Source organism: Polyergus mexicanus, unplaced genomic scaffold, assembly GCF_030449975.1.
Source record: "Polyergus mexicanus isolate NDT 795.1 unplaced genomic scaffold, iyPolMexi1.0 SCAF_8, whole genome shotgun sequence".
Taxonomy (NCBI): domain Eukaryota; kingdom Metazoa; phylum Arthropoda; class Insecta; order Hymenoptera; family Formicidae; genus Polyergus; species Polyergus mexicanus.
Window position 1 is genome coordinate 10896428 of NW_027223328.1, and position 22468 is coordinate 10918895.

General features: G+C 31.3%; 1 protein-coding gene and 2 non-coding genes across 6 annotated transcripts in view; 2 read left to right on the top strand and 1 right to left on the bottom strand.

Moving 5' to 3' along the window:
• The window catches only part of Nrx-1 (neurexin 1), a 213077-nt gene that overhangs the window by 137368 nt on the left and 53241 nt on the right, over positions 1 to 22468 (top strand). For 2 of the 4 annotated variants that reach the window (XM_070300469.1, XM_070300471.1), the window contains exons 9-14: positions 2509 to 2583; positions 14539 to 14646; positions 15928 to 16120; positions 18749 to 18940; positions 20157 to 20300; positions 20605 to 20822. In XM_070300469.1, coding sequence (XP_070156570.1) covers positions 2509 to 2583; positions 14539 to 14646; positions 15928 to 16120; positions 18749 to 18940; positions 20157 to 20300; positions 20605 to 20822 — 930 coding nt within the window. The remainder of the gene's footprint in view (positions 1 to 2508; positions 2584 to 14538; positions 14647 to 15927; positions 16121 to 18748; positions 18941 to 20156; positions 20301 to 20604; positions 20823 to 22468) is intronic. The other 2 variants (XM_070300470.1, XM_070300472.1) reach the window with 2 other exon arrangements.
• LOC138935935 (U5 spliceosomal RNA) lies at positions 12127 to 12248 on the top strand. The gene has a single exon (XR_011447311.1). It is a non-coding gene; the product is annotated as a U5 spliceosomal RNA (small nuclear RNA).
• On the bottom strand, positions 19409 to 19490 carry Trnas-cga (transfer RNA serine (anticodon CGA)). Its single transcript has one exon. It is a non-coding gene; the product is annotated as a tRNA-Ser (tRNA).

Sequence of the window (22468 nt, forward strand, 5' to 3'; positions counted from 1 at the left end):
TCCCAGGTACATTTTCTTATTCGTGCGCGTGCTCATCGAATAATCCGGTATAATCTGTCACGAAATCGCTAAGCCTCGAGTAGCTCGAGCTTACATGATGTCTCGAAAGCGTCTCGACGAGAAATGGCAGCGATATTAAATCCTAGTACAGGTGGATTTTATTCTATCGCGGTATACCTTTGGTATTTTTCGCGTACTTAGATCTCATCCCGGTTGGCTCCGATAATATTTCCGTCAGTTGATACTTCAGGAAGGCGAGATTTGTCGTCGCATTTGATGCAATTTCGTCTTTTGACCTCAAAATTCCTGACATCAGTATATTTACAACAATTTTCATTATGATCTTCACATTCATCGTATTACATTTGTATTTTAATCTACATATGTCATGTTCTCCTCTTCTCTTATTTAACATCAAGCATCGTCGTTTGCTTCTTGTCGGTGAATTTACTTACACCCGCGTAACTTTCACAATGTTCTCATTTTGTGGCTCGCTGAAAGTTTTACGGGTATTCAAGACGAACGCGTGTCTCCTCATATTTATGACAGGCGCCTTAATGCTCGGGCACGATGTGCCGACACGAATCCCCTGCCACGGAGACTTTCAGCGACTTACTCCTCTCGTTATACCGCCCGAAAGATAATTCTCGTCTTAAAGTGACGCATTATATCCCGCGACGTGTTTAACGATGCGCCTTATACTCGTTTCGTTCCAAAGATGGCTAGTTTTACGAAGGATTTTTGAAAAAAGGCCTAAGTGCTTGCAAAGTAAAATATTTAAGGTATTCTTTATGTGATCCAAAGCCTTTCTTCTGCCCAATTTCAACAACGGAACGTTAATTAAAAAATCCAATTTCTTCTTGTATAATTTTTTACATATATATATTTTTATATTTTATTTATAATTTATATGTGAATTCAAACACACGATTGTTTTTTGGATGATATTTAAACAGAACTTTAACCTCTCTTTTTAATTTTTTATAACAGATTTCGATAACAAATATTCTTTCTGCAAATTTTCCTTTCTTATTTTTCATAAAGTTGAATATTCAAGTTAAAATATTTAAACGATTATTAAATAAATAATAACACTTTTGAAAATAAATGTAGGATATTCACCCTCGATTTAAACTTTATAATATAAAATTTATTATTTTTATACATATGACAAAACTTTAATATAATTTATAAATATTTATATATATATATATATATATATATATATATATATATAAATTAAATTTTTCAAAAATATTTTACAATTTAAAACATTTAATAATAATAAATGCAGTGTAATTATAAATGATAATGAAATTTCTGCTCAAATTTCACGGAATACATATTTAAAAAAAAAAATTGTAGCTTTGCAAAGGGTCAATCCTACAAAGTCTAGCGAACGAAAGTTACGCTACGAGGTACCTCCAAGGATTTATCCGCCAGGGATGTGCTCGACAACGAATGTTTTTTAAACTACTGTTAAAAGTCGTATTCTTACTTTTACCTCTCGTGAATGAAACTTTATTGTCTTATCCGCAATTTATTCGCTCGCAACAACTTGGCAATCAACAAATTTAGCATTTAGCTCTGCGCAAAGTAAGAAATTAATGTTGAAAGTTTTGGATGAAAATAAAATGTTAAACGACCGTCTCTTTTACCCGTACTCCGCATTTGAATTGCGAATTTGGACTTGATAGAACACCTACAAGACGAGATCTCGCGTCAATCGAAACGCGGAGGCTCGATAATCAATTCCCTCCGCGAGTATACGCGAGCTAGTAGGAAATTACGAGGGTCTCTCATAAGTCTAGGTGGAAATGAATTTCCGAAAATCGATTGTTAATGTCGCGCTGTCTATCATGCGTCCTGATTTCCTTCCTCGTGTCAAAAAACGAATAGCGTGCGAGAAATTCATTGAAATGTGACGAGAGACAAATTTGGTAGAAAAGAACGAATATTGGAAATGTCCGAAAATAAATTTTCCAGCTTGACAACTTCCTCTCCTGTCATTAAACTAATATTACGACGCAGGGAGAAAATAAAAAAAGTCATATTTTACAATTTGTACGATGTAATCATTTTAAAATCACTCTCTCATGACGTTTTAAATAAATATTAAATACATCGCATGTTACTTTATCATGTAGAATTTTTAAAGCGGAAATAACAAATTATAACGATAATAATCATTACAAGCTACAATCAAAGATTCTGATTTTAAAGATATTATGTAAAGTGCTAGGTATAAATGTATATATACATTTTCTATTTTTTTCGACCCATACAGCACCATAATTAATGTTATTATGCGTATAAGTAAAAACGATTATTAGTACTTTTCCGAGATAAAACTGGCACCGAAATGAAAAAAAGCACCAATGAGTACATAAGTCGCTCAATCATGCGACGCCGATCATTCTAAAATCGATTCTCGATGTTGCTGACCCTCGTGCGTCCACACGTGGCCGAACTTGGGCCAACGCATGCTGTTGGACTGCCATTTTAAAGAAGGCCGGAACGACGATAAACATGAGGCGACTCCACGGCCTTGTGGTCACCTTCACCAGCCCAGAGTCCCACCTGGTAAGCCTCAGTATCACAAGCTTGAAAAAAATCAGCAAGTGAAAGAAATGAAGTTGAGAGCTCAGCTCGCGAGCTCTCATTTGATTGGCCCGGACACGCACCTGTATATACCTAATCGGCTAACTTTCACGCGAGAAATTAGCTTTTTAGAGAGGAGTGATCACCAGAGCACTTTCTTTTCTTCTTCTTCTTCTTCTTCTCCTCTATTTTTCTCTTCCTCTTCTTTCTCTTTTTATTTTTTTCTACTTCTTTTACTCAGTCTTTAAAATAGATGATATTTGACTAGTAAAAACTTTCAGATATTTTGAGATGTTCCTTTCGCGATAAATATATATGTATGTCCGAACGTATAATATGATTATTTGATAAAATAAAATTACATTTCTTTTTTGTTATATGTATGAATTGTTAATTTATAGAGAAAAATATTCTTTAAACGCGTTCGTTGCATTTTAATTTAATTATTTCTTATAATGATAATATTTCCTTTAGAAAAAACTTATATGCTAATAAATGCGCAGTCTAAAAAAAATAATTATATATATAATTATTATACTATTTTAAGATTTATTCGCGTATATTTAAAAAAAATAATAATATACTGTAAAAATATTTAATATATATATATATATATATATTAAATATTTTTACAGTATATTATTTTTTTTTTAATATACGCAAATAAATCTTAAAATAGTATAATTTAAATTTAAATATAGATATATTATTTAAATATATATACATATATGAGTTTATAAAATATTGCAAATATACATATAATATATGTGAGGAAATCACATATAGAATATTTAAACGATATAGAATGTTCCAATATTTGAATACATCTATATATGTATGTATTTACGACTCTCTTATCTTCTTTTTACATCCAGCTTTATTATTTCTTTCTTCTTTTCTTTTTATTCCTATATCGAAGAGACGTGTAGCTTATGGAAAATATTATTGATATGAAATCTCTTGCTGTGTATATAAAAATCATCATGGCAACGGAAAGAATGATTAACGTCTAAAATCACGCTATCATATATATCACATTTACTATCTAAAATATTTGATCGCGTGCCAACTGCTCCATCTAAATATTATTTAAAAATTTCCGTGTAAAATATAAATTTTTTTCATTTGACATTATATACGATTATTTTTGATTAAAATATAATTGTCAGCAAAAGAATATTAGAAGAGAATCTGATTCTGGAATTAATTGACAGCATATTTTATACAAGTATTCATTCTTGTCAATAATTGTATCCGTAATTGTTTCCATGAGTGCTTTCTTGCGAATGGTTAGGAGACGAGCCACAATATGTACATAGCTCAAACGTGGATAATATACGCACACGACACTTAAGCTAGCTCTCTAGGTACACCATTGGTCATTGCACATGCACGCAATAATCTACGTTCCTCTCACTATCATCATCTATATCATCGACGCGATCCAGTATTGTATATATCTTTGCTATTGTAAAATACAATGAGTCATATTGGGATTTAAATCAAAATCAATTTTTATTATTTCGCCGAAAACTATATTATTATTTTTTTTTTTTTAATAAACAAAAATTAATTGATTACTACAATCATCTTTTCTTACAAAAAGTAAAAAAAGAAAAACTCTCTCCAAAATTTGTTAAAGTTAACTTTCGGTCAACTCTCGAACGATCTATTCAATTTGTTTACTTCGAAATGACTGTGAGCGCGATTAATAAAATCAAATTATTTCTCGATGAGTACTTTAATTTTTGGCAGATTGAGGCTTGTTGCGCTTCTTGATTTTAATCGATCGATAATAGCGATCATTTCATCAAATCATCCTCTCTGCCTCACGGAATGAATGACTAATGAGCGTCTGACAATTGCCTTTAGCTCGAGCACCAAGCTGCATGAGGAAAGGAGAACGAACGAAATGCACCCGCCTGCATGTTGACACCAAAAATTACGTCTAATTGTATTTTCAGGACGAAAGAGCAGATCGACGCCGATTGGACCCACTGTTATCAGTTATGCTGAAACATATTCGTTTCGAGAGAAACGTATATTAAGAATCAGATTTAATTAAAAATTAAATGTGTTTTAATATTGTCACTGAAATTTAATGCCACAAAACTCTTAAACGCTGAATATTATGAATATTCTTCTTACATTCTTAATTTAATAAAATATATACTTAATCACTTGCAATTAAATCGCGTTTATTACTTTTTTTTTTTAATTATATTTATCAAAAGTAATTATTGAGTTTATTTCTTTAGTGGCACTTATATAAGAACAGTTACAAAAAAAAAAAAAAAAATTATACAGTTACATTTTATAGTCGTACATGTAATTCTTTCATCGTAGCATAAAAATCAATAATATATTAAATCTATAATAATAATACTATAAAAAGAAAATCATACATACGAATATTACATGTCACTGTGCAGAATTGTTTTGTTATTATTGCAATTAGAAATATAATTTTATTAATAAATATGTTAAAATAAAAAAAGCATTTATACACAAACATAGTATTACATGAATAATTTAAAATATATTTATTGCGGAGATAATTATTAATAAAAATAAATATTAATCTTGAATAAAACTTTAATATAATAATAATTTTTAAATCTGCTTCTAAATAATTTATACTGTTTCCAGTATTAAAACAATCACTGTTTCAGCATCGCTCGGCAACAATGGGATAAGCGCGTTATGTTATCGATATGTCGGTACATCTACTGAAGACATATAAATATAAAAAGAGAGAGAGAGAAAAAAGAAAGAATGAGAGAGAAAGAGAGAGAGATTTCAAATCGATCGAAATATGCCATAATCAATAATCAATTTCAGAATCAATCCCAGCCCGTCTCACAGTCGTTTCACGTCGTACAGATGAAACCTAACATACACAATACCCATACGTGACACACACATATACGTGTACATGTTCTATTTTGTTTCTACCATCTCGCGAATATAAGATAGTCCTAAATTCTCGTCTACTAAGCCTCGACATATATATATATATATACACCACGCCTAAGCACGATATCAATATCGTAACTCTTGCGCAGCTGTAATACGGTGGGGCTCTGGGTAAGAAAAAGACACTTGGAATAACTTTGAATATATATTTCTCGATTACTCCGTGCCAAAAGTTCCTTCACCTCTCTTCCCCCGCCCTCCGCCCTCCTTCTCATTCCGGCAACAAACCGGGGTTCTTATCTTCTACCCTTTATTTTTTCTTCGAGATTTTTTTTTAAATTTACGACGTATGCCTCTTTGAATAAATCTTTCTTCTTGAAATTAGACCTCTGTATGAATACTGAACATTTTTATTCGTAAGTTACACATTCGGCAAAAATTTTCTTCTCGCGATATTTAAATCTCGCATTTATTTCTACATTTTATAAAAATATATTCAGATTAAAAATAATTTAGAGACATCTAAATATATATTAAGAAAAGAATTATTCTAAATTAATTAGTTAGTATTTTTATATTTTACAAACTAAAATGCAAATACTTTAGTCTCTATTTTATATATACCATATACAAAGGGTAAAGATAAAATAAATATTTAAATGTAAATTTGTTTAATTTTCCTACAAGTAAATTGTTCTCTTTCTATCGCGTTAAAGAATATCTAAACATTCATTCAGAGAAATTTGTATATTTGTGTAGCTTTGAAATAAAATCGTAGAATTAGAAAATATAATTCTCTTTTCAAATAAAATAAAAATACAATTATACATACATAAAATTACTTAAACTCAATTTTTGCATATAAAGTCCAGTTCTGTATACAACACACATTTCTTTATCAAAAAAGCTCTTGACATATCTACATATATGACTAATCTTGTTTATATCCACATTATTATAATAAAAATGCTCCACAATAGTTATCGACGTTTCAGCTTTCACAATGTGGCTAAATTATGAAAGTGTCAAGATTTTTCTCGCGCATCGAAATGTCTCTAAACTTGATCAAAAATTTATTTTAACGTTATATCTCACTAACATTTTTTTTTTTTTTCCCCAAACCATTTACGTCCATTTTAAGCGATCTATAAATTCAGGGCTCTATACGAAATCAGCTTAGAAGAAAATTTATTTATTCTCGAAAAAGTCATATGTTTTATGAAACTCTTGCTTTTCCTTCGTCCAGTCTTTTCGAGTTTTCTACGATGTATTTCAGGATACTTGATCGCTCGCACGGATCTGCTCTTCATCGTCGATGGAGTTTGCAGGTGAGAGATCATTTAATCGATCTTTTGAAGCGGGATACGAGCCCCGAGAGAGCGTAAACACTTGACTTTTAACAAAGCCACTGTGTTACAGAGCATGACACAGTTACTGCGGTTGTAAGCCGGGCTATAACGCTCCGCGCATCAGGCTTGGAGTAGCTTGCGCAAGAAGCAGCTTGCGGTTTCTAAACTCTGGATAGCTTTGCTCGAAGCGCGACAGGCAAACACAGACGCGAATTACTATATATAAAAGCTGTTACATGCGATATTTAAAATAGCGGTTAATTGAGCCACCAATTGCGTAAATCAAGAGTAATTTTACAAATTATTATTCGTTAGTGCTTCTATTTAGCATATGTCATTTCGATTAAGCGCTTTTATAAAGCTCTATCTAGATTGCTTTTTCACTAAAAATACTAATTCGCGAAATAATATTAATTTAATTTATAATAAAAAAAATTGCGTTAAACATTAAATAAATTGCATTTGTTTTATTATTTTTGGTAAAAAGATAGATTATAAAATTATCGGAATAAGCGTGTTGCGTGAAGTTTTTTTGAAAAGAATGTGACGTATCTTTTTAGGAAATTATTAGTAATTAACGTATATAGTTAGAGGCATATATCTAGTTAATCTGATAGTTTGTATAATTAACTTCGCAGCCTTCATGATGAGGACGAAGTAACTCGATATATAATCGGGCGAGCGCGACGATTAGTTTAGATGAGAACGCCAGCTATCAGTCGCGGATTCACGTTGACGTAGTTGGGGAAACTAATCAGCCACCCAACGTATATATACACACCAGTCGACCTTAATCCGTCAGAATCGGTTCGCCAAGAAGGAGACACGCTATCCGATAACTACTGATATTGCCGCCACGTTGACGCATTTCCATTCGTTGGAAATTCTCACGGGTCGTGTAACGCAATCAGATGGTTGGCAGGTACTCCCACGTGGTCGCGACCTACCTACTCGCCTGCACAACAGGTTGTCTTCCTAGGTTCTACGTGTTTTTTTATTAATCCTCGGGGCGATTTTTACCTCTTTGAACCTCCTAACTAGAAACAAGAATGAAGAACATTATTTTTGTGTAATTAATTAATGACTTGAGTCTGAACTGTGAGTTTCGAATATATATTAACAAAGATTCAAAATGTCTCAAAAGTTCTATTTTAATGAATAATAATAAATGTTAAATAAATTTCTTAACGCGCGGTATGAGATCGATAATTGACATCGGAAAATAACAAAATCTTTTCTTTTAGAAATTTTGCGTGCAAGGAACATAACAGAATGCAGCAGGAGTTAATAAAATTCAACACAAATCGTGAAAATGTCATATCCTGTCAACACATCCTGTCTCCCGCATATAAAAGTCTTAAAGCAAAAAATGTTTTGCTTTTCGATGTCAATTATCAAATTTTTGTGTCGTTAAGAAATTTGAAATTTATTCTACTTTATCAAAATATACGCAGGAATTTTATGTATATGTGTGAGAGAGAGAGAGAGAGAGACCCATCCTATATTAAATTCATTTATACATTTATAAAGCCACAACGAGATACGTGATAAACCTCAAATCAAAGCATCTTTAAAATTTTAACTAAAATGTTTAATATATAGATTACCATATATTGTTACTATTATTTACCATTCTAAACTATGACTTGGTCGTAAAACTGCTAATTTTGCAATATAAATTTTCACAACTTCTCTAATACTGACAATGAATTGAGAAATCTTTCCCTCAAACGGCTGAAATCTCGCGCAATAAACGCAGTATGATAGAACATTTGTCATAAAGCTCGCATAATCATAATTGACATTCGCTGATAGGTGCGAAGATCGAAAAGGATTGATAGTCCGTAAAATTGAAGAGGGGTACGAAGGGACGCGCGACACTCGCAGATTAGTAAATAATTTATTTCAGGAAGTAATTTAACTTTTCTAATTGATCGTCCGCTCGGTCGAGAGTTTCGCGAAAAGAGCGAGCGTGGCGTGCAGACAGAAGGGTGAATGGAAGAATGTAGCAGTTTCAGGATGAAATATCCTCGACGAAGTGCACTTTGTGCAGCTGACTAGCGAGATGAATTTCTCGACGCGACTATCTCGGACGAGAGATTTCCAGTTTCCACTTAATTCGAGGGATTTCGAGATATAATGAGATCGATAATGATCACGCATCCATGAACGCGATGTTGTGGGCGTTGGTAATATACGCGCGTATTATCTTTGGCAATCGATTCAATATTCGCGGCACGACTGACGCATTGATTATCGCGCAATCGAAATGTGAGATATTTTTTTCCAAAAAATAATCGGAACTTAACACATATTGACCATACGATGGGCAAATAAATTTTCTATAAATATTTATTCAGATATCTGAAACTTGAATACCGCTCAAATCTCTGTACGAAAGTATATCGATATTATTTGCAATATTATTTATTGTTAATTTATTTAACTGCTAATCGGGCAATCGATAATTTATGTATGTATACATATATTGTATATATAATTATGCGAATATTATACAAATAACGTTATTTTTTATGCGTAATATTATTGTAGCATTTAAATTTGGCAATTAACAAGACGAGTGTATTAAAATGATCGTGTTCCACCGCTTTACAAAAATTCGTTTGTTAAAAAAGATTTTGTTGAAAACCGTTTTTGATTACAACGTGTATCTTTTGAAAACTTGTTGAAAGTGAGAACGAAAAAGTCTCGGTCATTGAACAAGAGAAGGCAAGAAGTATTTCACCACGTTCTTGGGAATTGTTGTTCGGAAAGATATTCGCTCTGGTAGAGAAGAATGTAAAAAACATTCGAAAAGAAAGGTTCTGAAGATATGGCAACCTGGAAGAAGTCACTCGAGATCGATCCCTTCAATTGTTCAAGGGAAAAAAATTTAAAAAGATTGCCATGAAACGTAAAAGAGTTTTACTACTATCACAGTTACTGTGATAGATTTCTTTGCGATGATCTTTTTCAATTTTTATTATTTTTATTACTATCCTTCTACGACTGCGATTAATAATCAAAATGCGTTTAAATTTAATTCTTAAATATCTCTCGTAAAATATTCTTCAAAATTTATTTACGGTACTAATATTGCAAAAGTTGGTCTGTTAGTAATGATATATAATCGAAAAGATAATAATTCTACTCGCTAGTCGATAGAAAATGCATAATAAATGATCATCTATGCAAGTGATCTTTAATATAATAATTACAGTATTTTTAGCACGTGCTAATATTAAACGCTAGTATTTTTACTAAAATGACGGAAGACCTTTTCTTGTTCTCGCATCGGATTTCTACGCAGAGAAAAATCATGCATGGAATCTGTTTTCTTTCTACTTTCTTTGTAGTAACGCGGGAAAAGTTTCCAGCCTCGAGATAACCGTCTCAAGTCTCGTGGCGAGTTACGGTTCGCTCCCAAAGGTGAAATTGGAAAAAGTTTTTCCGTTTGTGCGGATGCCTGTGCAGGTGGTATCAATCTCGTGGACTTTCGGACTATCTCAAGTGTGTTGAAATGTTCATGTCGCGATGTGTATGGTGTTGGAGATGTACTTTAAAAGATTGTGATTTTAATACTAGAATCTTTCGGAGATATCGAAAGAATCAATGGTTGTTATAATATCGTTGGAGAATCTCTCCCTACCCTCTTGTTTAAATGGCGTTTCATCTGTTATTATCTTCGCAAAAATGAACGCTCTAAAAAACATTATATTTAAAATTCTTCTCTACGAATGAAAAATTCGCGTTCGCGTCCAGGAAAAATATGTATACGCGTGAAGTCTAATTAGAACTTTATGAAGACTAATTTCCCGAATGAAAGCCAGATCAAAAACTCTCCCTCAGTATTATTATTTATTTCTACTCTCGTATCCCTTTGTTGGAATTTTATATATGGAGTGTGCGTTACTCCAAAGTATTCACATTTCTTTTCAACTGCGCTATAGATACATGTAGAACATTCTATATATATATTATAAAATGATAATGTATACTTTTCTACTGCACATACGCTATCAAAGATATTGCAAGAGAAAGGAATTGCGACTTGAAAATAAGACGTCGATTCATCGCGCTTTATTTTGGGTCACGCTTTGTGCTTTGGAACAAATGTGCCGTATTTTTAAATATGCGAATAACGAGAATAAAAAGAGGTATTTAAAGAGCGACGGAGGAACTGTGGCCATCTCATCGGACGTTGATTAACGCGACGGATGTACTGCTTTGTCTATTTCTCTATTTCGGTCGGAAAATATTTCTCGCCGTCTTTTGTTCCGTAGAATAGTCTGTACGAGTGGCCTAATTAGCACACGACGTTTAGTCAATGGAAAAAGAAAAAAGAAAAGCCGGTAAAGGTAACCAGCTCGTTTCTCTCGTGACAATTCTTTTATATTGCGAATCTCTTGCGAGATACATCAAAGATGCATCATTTAATTATGATTTTTTACACAATAGAGATAGACAATACCCTATCTTGTGTACCTTTGTTTTTACTTTAATTGCAAAAAGGAAACATTCATTTCTTATTATATCGATCGTTATCGCTGGTTTTTTAAACTTTTGATCTTTTTATTATGTATATTTAATGTTATTTTTTTTTCAATATAAAATTATAAAATATAAAGTATAAATTTTGAAATTTGAAAAATATATTATATATATCCGTATGTAATGAAATATTGAATAAATATTTAATTATTTAATTAAAAAAACAAATTTTTTATAATATACATAAAATAAAAATAATTTTTTTTCATACTTGCTATTTTTCTGTTATCGTTCATTCTTTGTAATTATGAAATTACATAAATTGTACTTTAAATATATAAACATTTTCCTAGATAAATTGATTTTGAATTATATAATTTATAATTAGGTTTTATGGGTACTCTAGAAATTATTTTAAAAATTGTATTATTTTGCAGATTTATTCATATAAAATCGCAAACAACAACAGATATAGAAAAATGTATTTGTTCTAATCATTTCTGAAACAAAGAAATATAAAAATCATTCAAATTAATAATATTTACTTTTCTGCTCGGAGTGTCAGTTAGTCTTACTGGTATTTTGGGTTTTAGTAAACTGGGGAAGGGGAAGAGAGCGAAGAATATCGATTTGAAGACCCTTCAAAAGGTTGGTCGAAAGAACTGTTAGTTTTGTATACGGTGGATAGATGTCTAATCTAGTCACGGCGCTTCTTGTAAGTGAAATTCAATCTTCTTGTATATATAAGGAACGTTGTGAACCTTGCTCATCACTCTCGTTTCCCTTCAATACACGAATAAATCTTTCGCCTTTTACTAAAGATTTCCGTGGAGGGGAATAACTTCAACGAGTCTTTAAAAATTTTTTGACGTACCTGGCGAAAGCTAGGTCACATAAATCACTTCAAAATTAATTTATGTAGGAAAGTATCATCTCGTATAATATTTACACACGCTATAGATATTCTAACGCAAAAAGGATTTCGGACAATTTGAGATTTTCAAAAATATTTTTGCATTTATTTTCTACATATCATTATGATCGATATGATTGCGAAGATCCGTCATCCTCGCGGTTGCTTATACTGAACTTTATTCGAGCTGAGAAGATAGAGAAGAAGTATGAGCTCTACAACGAGAGAATCCATTCCGTCTGATGCTGATTCATAGCGGTTAGACGTGCTCTGCATTATTCAGAGAGCGCGCACCTGACCGTATAACGTCACGCGACTTTAAATATGGTTGCACCACTTTTGACTGTCAAAACGGATAATGCGGCACGTCATATTACTTTTCTCTCAGTTGCATCGATGGCTAGCAAAATCGAATAAAGGAGATGCAGCATAGGATTTACGCGAAAAAACGAGGCGAATTTATAGCCAGTATATTTCACTATTTACATATCTAACTTGTTTCTCTTTCATTGAAATATGACACGTTCTTAGCCAGATCGTTATAATTTATGATTATACAAAAAAGAATCCACAATAAATTATTATATATATACGATATATATTACAAGATTAATTTTGAAATTTCGTCATATTACTTGTACGCCTAATGAGATAAAAGAAAGAAAGAAGATGTAAAATAAGTATAAAATAAGAATAAATATCTCTTTTATATATATATATATATATATATATATATATGAGAAAAAAAAATACGTCGTATTCTGCATGAACTACATCCTGCAAAAACCGGAAATGGTCGGTCGAAATAGTGGGTTACGTTCAATATATTGGGTGACGGATATAGCCGTTTTCATGCTCACTCGCAAAAATGAACTCTGCATCGAACCTTAAACGAGGGCGGCCTCGTTTGCTTTTATTATTTTTATGGTGAGACTCTCGTAGGTTTCTTTAAATCATCCTTCTATTTAATTCTAATCGTCTTTTTACTCGTTAAAATTTTAATACTATTTCTAATATATTCAATTCTTCTCATGCATAAAAATTGGAAAAGAAAAATACACGTTTAAAGAAATGATAATCCGTGTTATTGTTTTATTAGATAATTTTTGTAGCATGTAAAAATTTTAATTAGTACGCATTTTAGTCTCTCGGCAAACTTATTATCAGTTAAATTTAATAAAGAAAGAGATATTTATTCTTGTTTTATTCTTATATATATATGGTATATTCGCTCGCTTTGTCAGGCTGCGGCAGCAATACGTGAATTTCTCGGATTTTTCTCCACGTATGTTTGTCAACGTTCTATTATTTCGCAAATTGTCGTCGTGCAGAATAAGTTTCATACTTTCGACGTGTATTTTTGCAAAAAATGTATATTTTTTTTGTCGTATAAATGGGGGATGCACGTCCTATCACATTGTTGATTCTTTAAAAAATTGCTAACAAATATTGCATAAAAAAATATTTCAAAAATTTTGTTGCGAGGAGTATAAAAAACATTCTTGTCAGTCACGACCGATAAAGGAAAGAGACTATTGCATTCAATAAATGTGTAACGGGCAAATAATTTTGAAGCTATTTGAAATATTGAAGATAATATTGTAAAAAATATTTTATCAAAACAATTTTTTACATTTTGCATAAATATTTCAAGGTACGTATAAATATGTGTGTATTAGTGCGTGTGTCGTATGTGATATGTATGAATTTTATGTCCAGCGATTAACTGTTGATAATAATTTATATATAAAAATGTTAGATATTATATCTAAGTTATGCAAATATATGGAAATTATTGTAACTTTTAGCTTCAAAAGTCACAGCCAGAACTCGCCAGAACTTTTGAAAAGGTTACAAGATTTTATATATAGGTATATGTATCGGGATTTTATGTATAAATTATTCAAGTTTTTTGACAATATTAAATTCAAAATGTCAGCCATCTTAAAAGATCATAAAATTTAAGATTCGGCAGCAAATGAGAAGATAAATAAATTCGCAAGTCACCGCGTCATATTAATGAGATTTTTCGCCGCCACTTATGCCCACCCAAACGAGTGATCTGATTCTTTCAAGCACTTCATGATGAATGGCGAATTCGTAAGATTGCACGTAGAGATTGCGGATGCTGAGCACGACGAGGCTAGCTCGTCCATTCTTCTCGAGGACGACGCGGCTTCTTCCATTTCGCTCTTTCTCGTCGCTTTTTTTTTTCCTCTTTAGGCCCCGAAGCGACGTCGTAAGGACCATCTGTCTCGTTTGTTTCAGGTTCTACCACCTTGGAAAGCCGCCAAGTCCGGAAGTATATCCTTCAAAATTCGTACCAACGAACCCAACGGACTGATCATGTATAGCCGTAGCGGAGCTCACACGAGAGTATGCATTTTTTTATTTATCCTTCTTTTTAATTACGACATCGACAGTTGTCGTAACGATTCAGTCGAGAATAATCATATAAGAAGAAAAAAAAAATTTTTTTTCCGTACGTTTACCAAATTTAAGAGTAAATTTTTTTCATGTAAAAGAAGAATACTCCGGAAAAGCTTTAGAGACAATAAAATCGAATGTGGCTGCCAAAGCGCGATTACGCGTCTGTACAATTATTGGCTGCTGAAAACGTTTTTCGAAATAACAAGCCGCTTTTGTCCCAAAACTCATTCCGGCCGCGGTTGTACACTCGACTGACGGTAATTTAATTATCCTTGCACAATTCCATCCTCCTATGACACTCTAACGATCGATGAGTTCTGGTGGTCAGCGACCTTCGCGCCTGAATTTTACGATTATTTAGTATTTTGAGACATTCTCCTATCATTCTGTATAAATAACTTTTAATATGTTATGTAATTGTTTAATCAAAAAATACATACGAGTCAGACTTTTTGAAGATTGAAATTTTTTTCCCTTAATTAAGCTAACGAAAAATAGATTGACACAAGAAATAATATTTTAATAACCATGAATTTTGTAAATAAAATATTTTTTTATGTTCTCGTAAAACAAATCTATATTAATTGATATATAAAATCTGATTTAAATATCCTATATAATTATTACGTTTTTAATTATATATTTTTTTGAATAATTGTCATCTTTATTACACGAATGTAAAGAATTATATGAGTTTTTGTCTAATTGAATTATTTAACAAATTATAAATGTTGTTTATCAAATTTAAATCTCTTTTAATAGTTGATAAACTTAGATTGCCGCGATATATCTTCATTTATTCGTAATCCTATTAATAACAATGGTACGCTGACATGCGATAATATATCTTCATCTATCTATCTGTAGCAACGGAAATTCAATAAATGAGATTTTCTTTATTTTATATATAAATAAAAAGTCTTTTCTCTTACATTTAGCAATAATTGAGTAAATATATAAAAGACAAAACTTAATATGATATATTTTCTTTCTATATACAGTTTAAATATATTTTATCGAATAAGCGATATAATTCCACAAATTATTAATTAAATAAAAATTCTATTTTTTATAATTCTATTATATTAAATTAAAAATTTAATAGACATTAAAAATCATATTAAGCGCATTGTAAAAAGGTGTGCGCAGAGAAACAGTTTATTTTACGTTTATTAGTAGCAATGCTGTGATATAAATGGGCGATCTCTATTTCTCTATTCATTGCAGCAAGATCTATTTGCCTTCGAAATTCTTGGCGGACATCTTTATCTACATGCCGATCTTGGAAGCGGCCCCGTTAAAGTAAGATCGTCAAAGACACGTATCGATGATGGCGTTTGGCACGATGTTGCCCTAAGAAGGGTCGAGAGGGATGGCCGAGTCACTGTGGATGGTAATACAGCCGATTTTCGTACACCAGGTAACGTGATGTAAATCCTTTTTGCTGACGTTATTTTTCTCTCAGTGTCTTATTTTGAAATCATGTAACTCAACAAAATTCAAAATAATTTTTTCCGATTAATTAACGGACTATCGTGACAAATATTTATTATACTCTTATAAATGAAAAAGTTTGTAATTTTAGCAAATTATTAAATTTGGCTTACATGTCAAAATAATTAATTTATTATTTATGCATGTATATAATTGACAGATATATAATTATATAAAGTAGAAATAAAAAAATATAAATATAATACCATAATGTTGTAATTTCGTAACGTAATTTTATTACATTCTGCAGGGAGAAAGTTTCTTATATTGATATTCCCATTTATACCTAATTATCTTTTAAAATCGTATAAGCATATCTGCCTTTTCGCGAAAGAGAAATGTTTAATATTTTTCTTGAAACAAACATCGCAATCGATACCCCTATTATATTGTAGTATTTATACGTTCGCGTACACACACAATGACGATTTTTTTTAAAAGAACTATCTCACCCCTTATACACATTAAATGTCTAACCCAACTTGGAAGATAAGTGTCCTCGAGCGTGTAACTCTGAATTATGAGCGGCCCGGTTCGCTCAGTTTACATCGCTGGACCGCGATGTCCAGAATTTACTCACTACACCGTGGTTAAGTGATAAAGCACTACGTATGTACGGCCGCAAGCACGCGAACGATACTGGCAAAAACGACAAAAAGAATTTCATTGAGACAGCGAAGGTCCATATATCCTCTTGTAGATAACGGTGACTTAGATTGTTGAAGATGTTATTATATTGTAGTATTTATTGCTCCGATTTTTTTTGTAAAAAAGAGATAGAATCTAATTCATATGCGAGTTGTTATAAACAAGACGCACGAATAATATTAGAGTTAAAAATAATAATTGCATCAACGAAAGATAAAGATGTTTGAGATTTGAGAAAAGATGTTTTAATTGTTTTAGCGTATAAATGACTGATTGATTTTTTTTTCTTAATTATTGAAATAATAAATAACAATAGAGACAAGAGTATTTTTCCCTTATCCTTGTTATACTTGTATATATGAAGCACACGTACGCATGCGCTTCGTAGCGCGTTTCTGTAAACCTCTAATTACGTCAAAGTATTTTTTGCTAATCCGACTCTCTGAAGCAAAAAATTAATTAACTAACAATAAATTATTAACCGCGCTGCATAGGATAATGGTAACTTCTTTTTCTCTGAAATTCTCCGAACGAAGGACTAACTTATTCGCTTTCCTGTTAATTCTGTGGCTCATAAGCAACTTCCTCCCTGTACGTGTACACCTACTTTTTTCTCTCCTAATTTTTTCGCGCAAGGTAATAGACTATTTAACTATTCTACATTCTTGCATTAATCTAAGTATTAAAAGTTAGATGTAATAATGCATCACTATATTTTCTTATACATTTAAAATAATCTTTTGAATTGAATTCGCGTGTGAAATCAATGTTTATTAATCGAATATGTTCGTATGTTAATAATCTACTTATTCATTAGCTGTTTTATATGCTATCTCATTTACTGAATTGTAAATTGCATTGGTTTTTGTTCTTCGATAAAATGTTTCTAAAATATCATTTAAACATCCTTGTCTCATTCTATTTATTAGTTTGCTATCTGTCTTTTTTCTGGTTTCTTTCTCTTCTCTCTCGTCGAGTATTCGCGAGATAAATTTGTAACTTTAATTGAACTATCATACAAGCGTTTTCACCTTACCACGATCGCAGTCTGTCGCGGTTAGTCGAATTATACGGATGGTTAATTTGCCAACAAAACTCGCCTTTGAGTTCTACCAACATAGCTTGGAGCAATTTAGTCCTCGCGCTGTTGTGTAATAAAACCACGGTGAAAATAACGCGCATCATTGCTAGACGCAAAAAAAAAAAAAGTAAAGATTTTCAAATCCCACATTCCCAATGAAATAATTTGTTTATCTCTCTCTTTCTTTTTCTCTCTGTGATATAAACGAAGAATAATAAAATAAATTTAAAGCCTCGAGGAACACAGAGGGCATATATAAAAATATATTTTTCTAAGAAAAAGTGTAAAAAAAAAAACCCAGAATTATGGATATATATTTCTCAAGATGGTTTAAAAACAAGCAGACCTAAAAAAATGAATTCAGTCGCAGGATAAAATTTTTGTATAAAATAATATAAATCTGTTGTGTTTATATGCCTATATTTCATCTTTTCTTCTCTCAACTATTTTTTATAAATAAAAACTAATTTTTAAAAAAGTTTTAATATATTACGGAATATTAAAGTATGTTGAAATCAATTTTCAGACGAATAGTATTGGGAAATATTGGGGAACACCTAGTTTGATCTTCAATATAAAAAAAAAGTTTTTAACTATAGCCGCATGTATATAATATTTCCTCGTTTATCAATCTCTAATATTAATTAAGCCCTGCGTCACACTTTAAAATAAATTTCTTTATTCATTCTTTATCTCGATAATTATACAAAATAATTAAAATTTTTCTACATGCTTATTTTCGTACGTATTTATACGTTTAAATAAAAAAATTTCGATTTATGTTGCAATTTTTAATTTAATATATATTAATGATGTTATTAACAGGTGATTCCACGCAATTAGACTTGGACGGTTTGTTATATATCGGTGGTGTGGGTGCACCATTCGCGCCCTTAACAGTTCCGCCCGTTCTATGGACAGGCGCCCTTCGACAGGGCTATGTAGGTTGCATGAGAGACCTCGTTATTAATGGGCATCCGGCAGATATTGCAGGATATGCGCAACAACAAGATTCCGGTAAGAAATTTAAATTTTAAGCAGTCATTCGTAAAATGATAAAGCCACATATTAAAAAAAAAAAAAGTATAACATAAGGATAACAATTTGTAATTGTAATAAAAAATATTTATGATCGCATTTCGAATTGTAACATAACGCAATATAAGCTTGCTGTATGTATCTATTATTATATAATCTCAATTACAAATATATAATAAATCTTTATAAATTAATATTTAATTTAATATAATATTTTGATAAAAGTTTATAGATATATCTCTAGAATAACATAATTAAATGTGACAATCACATGTGACAATCACTAACGATTGTTGGAACAAAATATTTTTTCGTCCTGCCTGATGATATAACTATGTTTGTTAACTATTCACTAATAAAAGCAACCTGCGGCTTGTGATATTATTGATATTTATACGGAAGAAAACGGAGGTACGATTTTTCGATGCTGTAAATAAAAAATAATAACGCTGCGGACAGGATTCGAACCTGTGCGGGCATAGCCCATCAGATTTCGAGTCTGACTCCTTAACCACTCGGACACCGCAGCTTACGGATACTCCCTCTTATCTGAACCAACTTCTTGCATGGTACAATTCACTCTCAATCCAGATAAAATATTGAATATGATAAATTTTATATTTTCATCATTGTTATAGCAAATAAATATATACGTAAAGAAAACAATCGAATTTATAATTAATCTGAAAATAAACAAAATGTCATGATAAATAAACATGGAAATATAATATAATAAAAAAGAAAAAATTATTATTTAATCTAAATAACGTAATATGCGATAATATATATATATATACAATGTGAAAAATAATTCACATAATCCTCTCTCTTTCTCTCTTTTCTTATTTTCTTAATTAAACAATAGAAGTTTATAATTATTACACAATTTAAAAATATATATTTTGTAGAAATTTTATTTATTTTTATTTAAAAAATAAAAACATTTCAGAATATAAACTATAAATTTTTTTGACCATTTTCTGTCATTATCATTTAAATGCGCTTTCTTCATATGACTCGAAATTTGAATATACACAATTAATAATAATTTATATTTGATTATTATTTAAGATCGCTTAATTAAATCGATAATAACGATGTTACGATGATAATTACGATAAAAGACACAGTTATTTCATTTTCTTGCATTGGCGATTATTGTATATTTTGCGATTATATTTATATATGAATACAGGTGCAGTGAGACCCGCATGTCATATTCAACCCCCACATTGCCCTTCACAACCGTGTATGCACAATGGCCATTGTCTCGAAGGGTGGAATCGATTTCATTGTGATTGCACCAGCACACCTTTCACAGGACCTACTTGTGGCAAAGGTAAATATGTATAATTTCTAATCAAATATATGAATTGATTTTACGTAGAATTACACACATAGCGTTCTTTCGAGAAGAATTACATCTCTACATTCAAACTGAGAAATAATCTAATAAATTTTATAATAATTTTACTTTATACTTAAAATATTTTATTATGTGTGTGTGTGTGTGTGTGTGTGTTTTTTCTTTACTTGACACAACCATCAATTTTAAAATAATTTAAAAAAAATGCATATCTTTTAAAGGACTTGAATATATATTTTCTTTTTATAAATAATATACTATTATACATTTATCGCAGATGCATCGACACTACATTTAAACGGCACGCAGCAAATGACGGCACTGATGCCGGAAGAGTCCAGAACACAGGCGGAAGAAGTCATCATACGGTTTAAGACGACTAGACCACGCGGCCTTCTATTAGCGACAAGCTTGGAGAACAGCGCCGATCGTTTACAAATTTATTTAGACGAGGGCAAAGCACAGACGCTAATTCACATTGGAGATCGGGAAAAAGTAAGTTTACGAAATATTCAGATCCCATCATCATTCAACGATGGTCGGTAAAATAATGAAACTACTCCCGAACGATCATAAAAATAAACATTTACATTTTAATTCAGAATGACGTGCAAAATGTATAATAAAATATTTAACAAATATTGTCAAACGTAAAGAGATATCGAAAATAATTTTGATGATTGAAAACATTTAAAAATTAATTATTGTTTTAATTTTTTCGCACTTTCTCGATATTATCTAAACTGTCTTATAATGTCAATTTAGATATTAAATCAAAAAATATTGTCAGATTTTGCATAAACGTTATTCTTTGTTAAGCGCTATTTAAACAAATATTATCGCAAATAAGGACGTGTTGCCGTAAAAGTGCAAGATTTAGCTTGGATAAATTCGATCTATTTAATGTCAACGAATACCCGCTCAGAGGTTAAAGGATCGCGTAATTCGCGAAGATTTACATTCCTGAGAAGCATCTTCGACGTCGCTCCAGTATACGTAATAGTTGACATAGATGGTTCTTTCGGTTGCGAGCGACGTTATGACATTAACTTAATACGTCACTCACAGGAACATCCGCCAAGTAAATGGCTGGCGGCTCTCATCTTCATGTAACGGGATATTTTTTCCGTCGGAAATATTGGACGCGTAAAGCGTATTTTCGATAATTGTTTCTGAAATAATAAGATAATGCGCAATAATTTTTCACGCCTTGTTATATTAACTCTTTTAACGATACGACATTATAAACAAAAATTAATTTCACTTATGTACAATCTAAGATATTTTTAAAAAAAATTTGTAAAATAGGATCGGAAGAAGCAGATAAGACTTTTGACATGTAATGTAAATATGCCAAGTATCTTTGACATAACTATCGTACCGTCATTTCATTAAAAATATATTGTTGATTATAGGGTAATTTTTAGTGTAATCTATTTTTTTATACTATAATAAATCTACGTAATATTACTTTTACATCGTCGCGACATAATTTATCTCAAATGTGTAGGAAATCTTTTTGAATTTATTAAGAATCGATAAGAATGCTGTTCTCCAAGGTCACAAAGAGCGTTTCCGTGCTGCTCCATCGATCGTTTTCCCGGGAGCCAAATGCATTTCTGAATGCATCTCGCAACCCCTCGTTCACGCAATTCCCGACACTATCCCTCCCTTCTGTCGTCCGCATTCGTACATGGAAATACATAAGCAATTTTGCAATCGCGACGTTTCAAGTCGAATGAATAGTAAATCGCACGATTCGATTTCGCAGCTATCTCATTAGATGATGCGCGAATATACATTTTATCCTTTTCTCTTCCTTTCCTCCCCTTTCCGCACATTGACATTTACGAATACATTTAATTCTCGCAAAAAACGCTATTATGCTTGCCATTAACTTTTTGTCCGACAAGTAAGTAAATTATAAATATTTGAGAATAAAATCTCTGTGAAAATAAAAAGATTTTCAGTTACGTACACATCTACACGTACATTATTGTGATTTAAAAATATATATACGTGATTAATGTAAGAAAAAATTTTCGTTACATATATTTAATTATGATTTCACGATTCAAAATATACTTAAAATTTTCTTGTATTATAAATCGTCTGGAATTAAGCTTTAAGAATGACTAGTC